This window comes from Dermacentor andersoni, chromosome 1 (genome assembly GCF_023375885.2).
Source record: "Dermacentor andersoni chromosome 1, qqDerAnde1_hic_scaffold, whole genome shotgun sequence".
Lineage (NCBI taxonomy): Eukaryota > Metazoa > Arthropoda > Arachnida > Ixodida > Ixodidae > Dermacentor > Dermacentor andersoni.
In genome coordinates this window covers 394,517,439-394,526,108 of record NC_092814.1, presented here as the reverse complement: position 1 = coordinate 394,526,108, position 8,670 = coordinate 394,517,439, and the positions used below count along the sequence as shown (strand labels likewise).

At 46.6% G+C, this 8,670-nt stretch overlaps 1 protein-coding gene across 1 annotated transcript; it reads right to left on the bottom strand.

Moving 5' to 3' along the window:
* Window positions 1–694: 694 nt before the first annotated feature.
* On the bottom strand, window positions 695–1,984 carry LOC140213002 (uncharacterized). The gene is made up of 3 exons (XM_072284153.1): window positions 1,759–1,984; window positions 1,429–1,546; window positions 695–1,095 (listed from the first exon to the last, which is right to left on the bottom strand). Exons 1-3 carry the CDS (start codon window positions 1,810–1,812, stop codon window positions 695–697), a joined length of 573 nt encoding a protein of 190 aa, XP_072140254.1. The 5' UTR covers window positions 1,813–1,984.
* Between the last annotated feature and the right edge of the window lie 6,686 nt (window positions 1,985–8,670).

Below are 8,670 nucleotides of genomic sequence, written 5' to 3'. Positions count from 1 at the left end.
CAATTATTTATTTGCAAATTAGCAATATTTTCCCTTCATATCATTAATACATCAGCAAATTTTAAGATAAGTTACAAATTCCTTGCCTATGCTACCTTTGCATCCTTTAGTTATGTGGGGCCTGAGAGGGGGAACGGGCTTGGCTGCCACCATGCCCCAGTGCAGCCAGCAGCAGCTGAAGCAGGCGCTCGTTGGTCTCGTGCGACCGACGCGCCACTTCGAGGCGTTGCCGCTGCACTTCGAGGCGCTGCGAGTGCACTTCCCGCATTCCCGCCACCTCCTCCCCGAGGTGCCGCAGGCTCTCCATGTGGGCCTCGTGGTGCTGCCGCAGGCTCTGCAGGTGGGCCTTGTGGTGCTGTTAGCAAAGATGTGTAATTAGTTTAATTACAGAAGCTCAGTAACAAGGCCTTCGTGTGTTGCATTCATCCCCATTTGCAGGCTATTGTCTTGTCATTGTATATTCAAACACTGGAAATATCTTTCTGGCCCATAAAACTTGTGCCGTCGCATTCCATTAAGATGTGTTACATTGCTATACCTGCTTCCTTGAATTCAACGCCACTTTCTTTCTTTTTGTCACATAATTGCGTAGATATTTACACATGTTATATCACGCGAATGTGTACAAGATATTACCACAGGACTACACGTGTACATTATGCTTGTTCACTAATTAATATAATTTTTAGAGAGGTCATATGCTCATCAATTTCATACGCAGAAAAATATACATCTGTGGCCTTACACATACCTGCCGGTTTTGCTCCAGCAGTTGTTGGCGGAAGCGGGTGTCCTCTTGAACTCTGGCTTCCTCCAACTGGCTCTGGCGAACGTATGCGGCAGTAGCCGTCATCACAGCACCATCAAGTTCCTGCTGCCTGGGCTGTCTACGGGGTGCCCGTGGCTCTCGAGGGGTAGGCTGCAGCACCTGGGGGGTAGGCTGCGGCACCTGCGGGGTAGGCTGCGGCACCTGCGCGGTTGGTTGCGGCACCTGCGGGGTTGGCTGCGGCACCTGCGGGGTTGGCTGAGGCACCTGGGTGGTAGGCCGCGGCACCTGGGTGGTAGGCCGCAGCACCTGGGGCGTAGCCGGTGGCTCTTCATGCAAGGCAAAAGCAAAGACTGCTCATTCACTGTTATCCGACCTACACAGATTGATTGTCCTAACCAGTCACTTTGAAATGCCATTATAGCTGCATAGCTACAATAATGATACACAAAACAGGTAGTTAGAGCAAAAGATGCCACAGAAAGTTGCTGGTAGCAGTAACCCTTAAGAAGCACAAGAAATCTCTATTACAACATCATGTCATTTGTAGTCTTGCATTTCTCCTCCATGAATGAGAGCTGGATGTTGGACACAAAGGTAATAACAGCACAGTGACGACTGCAAACAACAATGCTACTACAAAAGCTAGGTCACTGCCTTACGTGTAAGGCCACTTGGCCCAGCAACAGCTGCAGGGCCCGACACCACGAAAGCAGTTGTCGCTGGTAGATGTCTGCGGGAACCGCTGGGCCCTGCAGCTTCCTCTGAACTTGCCTCGTCCTGCAATCAGAGTAGTGTTCAGACATTGCGAGCAGTGTGTGCAATGCGCATCATGTACACAAGTTGCTGCTCAGAGTACATAACCTATATTGTCACTTGCACAAAAAAAGGGCTTAAACATTTTGCAATATTGTGTTACAATGTAATGCTGAAAATTTGTGCGGTCACAGCAGGTCACACAAACAACACTTTTTTAAGTCCAATGTACGCACCTCGCTATCGGGGAAGTACTCAGGGGGGGAAACAAGGACCCCTCCTGTCCTCATAAGGAGGTCGAGGACGCGGCCGTCCACGCCACCCACTTTGCCACCTCCAGTAGCCCTGCAAACACGGCAACAACGACAACGTGAAACTACGTTACTGTCAGCATCATTAGAAGCTCACCTCTTCTCGCTCGCGGCCCTGGCCGCTTCTTTTTTCGCTTTATGGGCCATCTTGGCCCAATGGTTGCGCCAACGGCTGGTGGCCTTTACGGCTGGCCCCTGTGCGTTAGGCACCGCCGCCACCTCCTCCCACAGTTCGTTTTTTCGAGCAGCAGTCATACGTGGCGAGAACTCTGTAGAAGCTCTCGCCAGGTATGGGTGCTGCTCGATGAACTGCACGAGAATAGCCGCCTGCTCTTTCGACACCCGCGGCCCTTTTACTGTCATTTTCTCTTTGTCAACTTGGGAATTTCAGCCGGCCCGCAGCACAGTAAGAAATTTAGAGGCAAACATTCTGTCTAAGCTAAGCGCCTGCGTAAAGTGCTCACTACGACTTATTTCTGCCTTTTTATACCACTAATGTAAAAAAAGGTGAAGTCACTACTCACATTTAATGTTGTAGCAGCTTCTTTCTCAGAGCGTATCAGTGCAGGAAGTATTACCGATGCAGCGATAACTTTGACGAAGCTATCGTTATGTCATGGCGGTGCCCTATGGAAAATGCCTTGACAGTTCTCGATCCACTATGTTGCAAAGTTTGACCTCGGGGGCTACGGATAATTCTTCTTGGCCTTTCCTAAAGAAGAAATTATCACACGTCAGACATGCAGCGAAAGCCACACGACAATGCAAGCAGTACACGAGCAATAGTTACTCACCTCAATCCTGATCTGACGGGGGCGGGGCCGCAATTACGGACACGCAAGGGACTGTCAGCTGTTCAGACGGACACGCTAGAGGCTGTCAGCTGTTCACAGGTAAACAAATGCTGCGATTTTGCGTGCGCTCAACGGCATGGATTGGATGCACATCCGACTACTATGTGGCTACGGCTTCAAAAATAGAGCACTTGCGTTTGCATTTCTTTGGACTGCGGCAGCTTTTGCGTTGTAATGTAACAAAATGAATTTGCTTTGCGCAGCATGGAAGTCCGCTTTTATTAAGTGCTGTTTTACAAAACAAATTTGCTATACAGTCCCGGAAGAAGAGAAGAGAATACGAAAGAAACATCCGGCCAATGAAGGGAGCTTCTGATTGGACGATCCAAGAAACGTCGTGCCTACGTATACACAATTTCCAAAATCGATGACGTCACGCAAAAAGGTATTGGCATGAAAAAAGGCATTCCTACAAAATCGCACCCCTGAATTCATACCTTCTTTCATTTAAAAACTAAATGACTTAGTGTTTAAAGATGTATAGTGTATTTTTATGCATTGTTTGCTGTGTTTCAGATTAAATAACTTTGGCTATCCTTTGTCAATTATTGTTATATGTTTATAGTTTGTATAAGGATTGCTTATTTTTGAGTATGTATTCTCCTATTCACCAATGTTATAGCCCAAATGAGGCTGACAGTAAAATAAATTGAAAAAATAAGGGTTGGTTATATTCGGCACATTGCTCTATAACCTGATTGATACTGTGACTATGGTCTATTCTTGAGTAGCCTTTAGGAAATCTTGCCTGCTCCTTTGATTGACAGAAGTCTAAGGTCTTGCTGATTCTATTTGCGATTACCTTAGTAAATACTCTGTAGGCAACGGACAGTAAGCTGATCGGTCTAAATTTTTCAAGTCTTTGGCATCCCCTTTCTTGTGCATTAAGATTGTGTTAGCACTCCTCATAGTTTCCGGTAAGCTTGAGGTCATGAGGCCATGCGTATACAGGGTGGCCAGTTTTTCTACAACAACCTGCCCACCATCCTTCAACAAATCTACTGTTACCTGATCCTCCCCAGCTGCCTTCCTCCTTGCAAAAGTGCGCAGACAGTGAAATAAAAAAAAGAACTCAAGAAAACGCTAAGGCATTTTCATGTAGACACATATAAAACACTTTTATATAACGCCCTAAAGGCCAAAGTGTAGAAGAGCTTCTGATATGCGCACTGAGAGCTTCTGATGTACTTATTGAGATATTGCACCAAACTGGACGACGTGTATGACATAGTCATGACAACTAAAGAAAGGAAAAATTCCCTGGTAATGACAAAAACAATGACACGCAAAATACTTAAAAAATAAAATAAGATGCTAAGATCGTTTTATTGACAGCCATACGAAGAAAAAGAACAAGAAATTATTAACCTGCAGAAAAGTATATGAAATGCGTGACATGTTCATTACTACTGAACAAAATAAAAAATATATTGCAGAAGAAAAATGGCATTGTACTAAAAACGGTGATACACATTATTTTGTAGCTGACCACAACTTGAATAACGGTGCCAAGAGGGAGCCGAAGGTCGTCAGCTTTTGTAGCAGCACAAAGAAAACATTCGCAGAAATGCCTATTCTTCAAAGACCAGATGAAATAAGCGAACAACACGACTTTTCCTTCAGCACGAATGTAATGCTTAGCAGCAAAATTACGTCCTTTCAGGCACTAAGTTATTCCTACTGGGTCCTCCTTTGTGTAATAAACATTAAGTGCAAAAATATGCATATAGGACACTTGCAATGCTCATGCTTTCTAGATAAAAAAGCGTATCATGCCTACTCATGAAGGTTGTTCGTGCGGTATTCCCATCGGCAATTAGTGAAATAATTCGTAAACACGAACAGTAATTTTTCAGCTGTTAGTACGTTTGTGGAATGGTGACCCACAGAAAAAGCAGTGAGGGCGGAATGGAAAGCTTGGCGAGTTACTCATGTTGCAGAATCAGACTTGGCCCAGAAAAACAAGTCGTAAACCAGTTGACAATGAGGAGGAACATCTATTTGTCAGCTTTCTCTACCGGTAAGAGGGAAGTGTAGCATAATCAAGGCGCAACGACGTCCGGAGACTCATGGAGCACACACATGCACAGGGCCGTGTTCGCGTACATGCGTCTTCTTATGTCCTTGGGTCTGCACGCTCACTTGTTGTCTTTAGGCGCCTGGAAGAAGCTTGCGGGGCTTGTTTTTTAGGTATTCGTGCACCACTACACGATACCCGAGCGGTGCGAGTCGTGAAACGGGTGAAAAATTACGGAGCGCCAGCACGCAGCTATCGAGGACCACGAAACTTGCCACGCCGGTCAACGCACAGCAGCGCACGCTTGCCGATAACAGCAGATAATGAAACATGAAACTTCATGCAGCAGGCTAAGCTGGCGCCGGGCAGGCGGGCGCGCACGGAGACCGTGGAAAATAAGGGAGCTCCGAGAGAGGGCACGAAGACGAGTTGAGAGGAGGGGCGAAAGGGCAGGGTCTCGTGGACCGGCGCGCGCGAGCGCGCGCCGATCTAGGAGGCTGTGCAAGGGATGCCGTGTTGCTTTCGCGCCGTGCTGATGAATGGCGCCAATTACCTCTGCCACCTAGTGTCCCTGTATATGCTCCCGCAGGGAGCAGAGTTGCGCATAGGTCCGCCGTTGTGCTCCAGCTCTGCAGTGAAGCAACTCCTGGAGCGCGCAGGAGGCAAATGGAGCGCGTTGTTCCATTTGCTTTCTTTTCTGCTGGTCGTGAGCTACATGCGCCAAATGTTCGCAAGTGGTGAGCAAGATGACACTTTTTAATGCAGGCCACTCTCGAACGATTGGCGCAGTCGGAGGGGTGCCAACCCCCGGAAATTTTTAGTTTGTATATACATATACAAACACACGCCACGAACGTGCATATAGGAGCCCACTCGCTCCCTCGAAATAATATCGTGATTGCGCCCATGACTCGAACAGCTCAAAAATTCGCTTGTAAACGCGTATCACCTGCAAAAAAAAAGTGGAAGTGGTGCAATGTTTTTCAGCATGCATATGAAGTTTTCTCGCGGAAGCCGGAAGGCAAGAAATATATAAAGGGTGTTAAAAGAAAACTTCGCGCATGTGTGCTGGACAATTATGTGAGAACATTTTGCCTGCCGAAACCAGACGAATAATGATCGTGGCCAAGAGAAGTATCGCGCCTGAAGTTATGTCAGTGAGCGTTAACCATGACCGTCATTCGTCGCTAACCGTCATTCACAGTTGCTGCACGTTTTCGATATATGCGGTACAGACACGTATATTTAAACGCATTTCAAATGTTCACCTGCGCACATTTTATGCAGAGCTTATTTTTATGATTCATACCGCAAACTTAACAGCTGCTTCGTAGCAGCAAATTTATGAGTAGAAAAATATTCAAAATGCACGAGCTTCTGGATCAAATTTATTCCGTACAAGGGAATGGATTAGCAATGGCTCGTGGCAGCAGGGGATGAGTGCCGGTTCCTGGAGCCTTGGGGGCAGAATTCAAGGTCACTGGAAAGGTAAGAAGTTATTAAGAGTAACAACAGGTTATTTTTATTGCACTATAATCACATAAGATGGCAAACTTGCAAAGTAATTATTTACACATTGCTGACTGTATTATGACAACACATTTTTCTTTATCTCTTCACACTACTCAGGTTAATTTACTATAATACAGCACCTATTAAACGTACAAAAATAATTTCACATTCCTCGCGTCGACTAAGGCTGATCGAGCAAGCATCATATATTGCGGGCGGTAAATGCTGAAGCTATCACAGCTGTCTCATCAGCGGGAGCGCACGATGTTTTCGCACACTACAATATAGTGAACGCTAGTACATTGATCGACCTTACATGAAAAATGAGAACGCCGACAAAAAAAAAAAAAGAAACACTAGAGAAAAGCCAAGATGGAGCGGGCAAATCGTATCTGCTAATATTTATTCTGTTTTGAACAGACTGTTATGGAGCCGCATAGTCAGAACAATTGTACAAGCTACACAGCGAATTGGGCTAGTTGGTAAGCTAACATTCTTGGCGTATATGTGCAGCGCGACACAGAAGTGTCGTCCATTCTTTGTCCCGCGTCTGTGTCGCGCTGCACATATACTCCTAAAATTGCACAAGTGAACAACCACTCATGCCAGACGTACGCATTTCAGCGTGTACAGGAGTGTTACTCGAGATAAATGCTGCTTTAGTGTAAACAAGCCGAACTCACCTCTGTAAACAAGGCGAGCGCACCTCGCATATCCTGGTCCCTTTCGGAGCTGGCCGGTCTCGTCCGCCCGCACGGCACCGCGTAATAAGCTTTGCCACCTTAAGTGCGATTTGTTCAGTTTGGTGCGCTGCACCCCGTCATTCTGGAATGCAAGTTTCAAAATGATGTGTTTCTTACCACTTCACCAAAGCTATTAATTTAATATCGTCCAACACCGTACCTGCAACCAGGAGCCGATCGGTGCAACGCACGCTTGACGGTCCGCTGATTGCAATTTCGATGTCACTGACAGAAACGAGCCGGCGCCGTGCCCGTGAAGTTGGCTTCGCAGCGGCGCAGTTGATCATTTGACGTCATTTTTGTACCACGTGATAGCGCTCGGCGAATAGCGGTGCGAGCGGCGCCGGAAAAGGTATGCGCAACTCTGCTCCCTGCGGGAGCATATACAGGAATACTACTGCCACCGAAGCGGCGGAGGCACGCTGTACATGCGATTACAATTCGCTTTTTTGCTCATCAGCGGGTCCATGACTACCGCGAGACCAAACCACTCAACTGCGTCGCAGGTTTCTTTCAGCGGGAGACTGCTTCGGAGGAGGGACGCGTGGAGCCGCCTGCGTCGCTGGAATGACCGAATAGATGTGATGTTCGTTCAGTCCTTCAGTACGATCGATACGGTATGTACCTGCACCGATAATTACACGCACATGCCATAGCTTCATCCAAGAGCACTGAATAAAGAGTTCCAACTGTGCGCCGCCGGCAGAGCAGACAACGGAGCATAATTCGAGGGACGCAAACGCTGATAGGAAGCGCTTTAGTGGCTGCGCTTATCGTCGTGTACGCTTCACATCGTTCACTTCGCGATATCAAACCACAGTGGCCGGTCCTTTCGTCCGTCATTTGACATGACTATTGCGCAGCAGGTGCGGAGCACCATAAGACCACCACCGGATGGTCGAAAATTATTGCGTGGAATTCACAACCGCCTATGAAGACGTTCTTAGATGACGAAAAGATAGAAAGAGCATCGCACGAAGCGATTCAAAGGCCTGTATGGCATCATTTCGCTCTAGATTGATGTTAGTCCGGGACTTAGAATAGGCATCTCCAGCCAGTAATAAAACGACAATGGCTATCATCTGCTGTCACTTTGTCGTCTTCTCTACCAACGGTCTCTTGTCTGTTACTGGATTTGCGCATCCAAAACAAAAACCTAGGGGAATATTATCAGCGTTATTTATGAGTGTCTCCAATAATACATGTCGGCATGTTTATATATATAAACTTGTGTGTGCGTGCGTGCGTGTGTGTCTGTGTCCATCTGTGTGTGCGTGTGCACTCATGCGGCAATTATTCGCTGCGTTCGTGAGGTGTATTTTATTTCGCAACATCAATCTCGTTTGACCAGGCAACATTATTTTCGTATGAATGGTGGCACGTGATTTTATTCGCTAGTTCTTCTTTCTATATATGATTGAACATAAGTTCCGGCTTTATGTCATAGACAGGATTACCGTACATAGTTAGCATTCGTTCGCTTACCCCGTCGGCCGCAGCATCAGTAAAACCATGAGTACCGACGCTACGTCAATTCAAATTAGTGCTGAATTGAAACTCATTGATATAATAGAATGCTGAGGCTAACAGCATGGAAGATGGACAGTGAACTGTGCAACAGCAACAAGTTTTGATACTTAGAAACGTTAAGGAGTTTGTTTCGTTGTTTCATGTTGCGTGGAGAACTATAGCCTCAAAATCACAGGGAAGA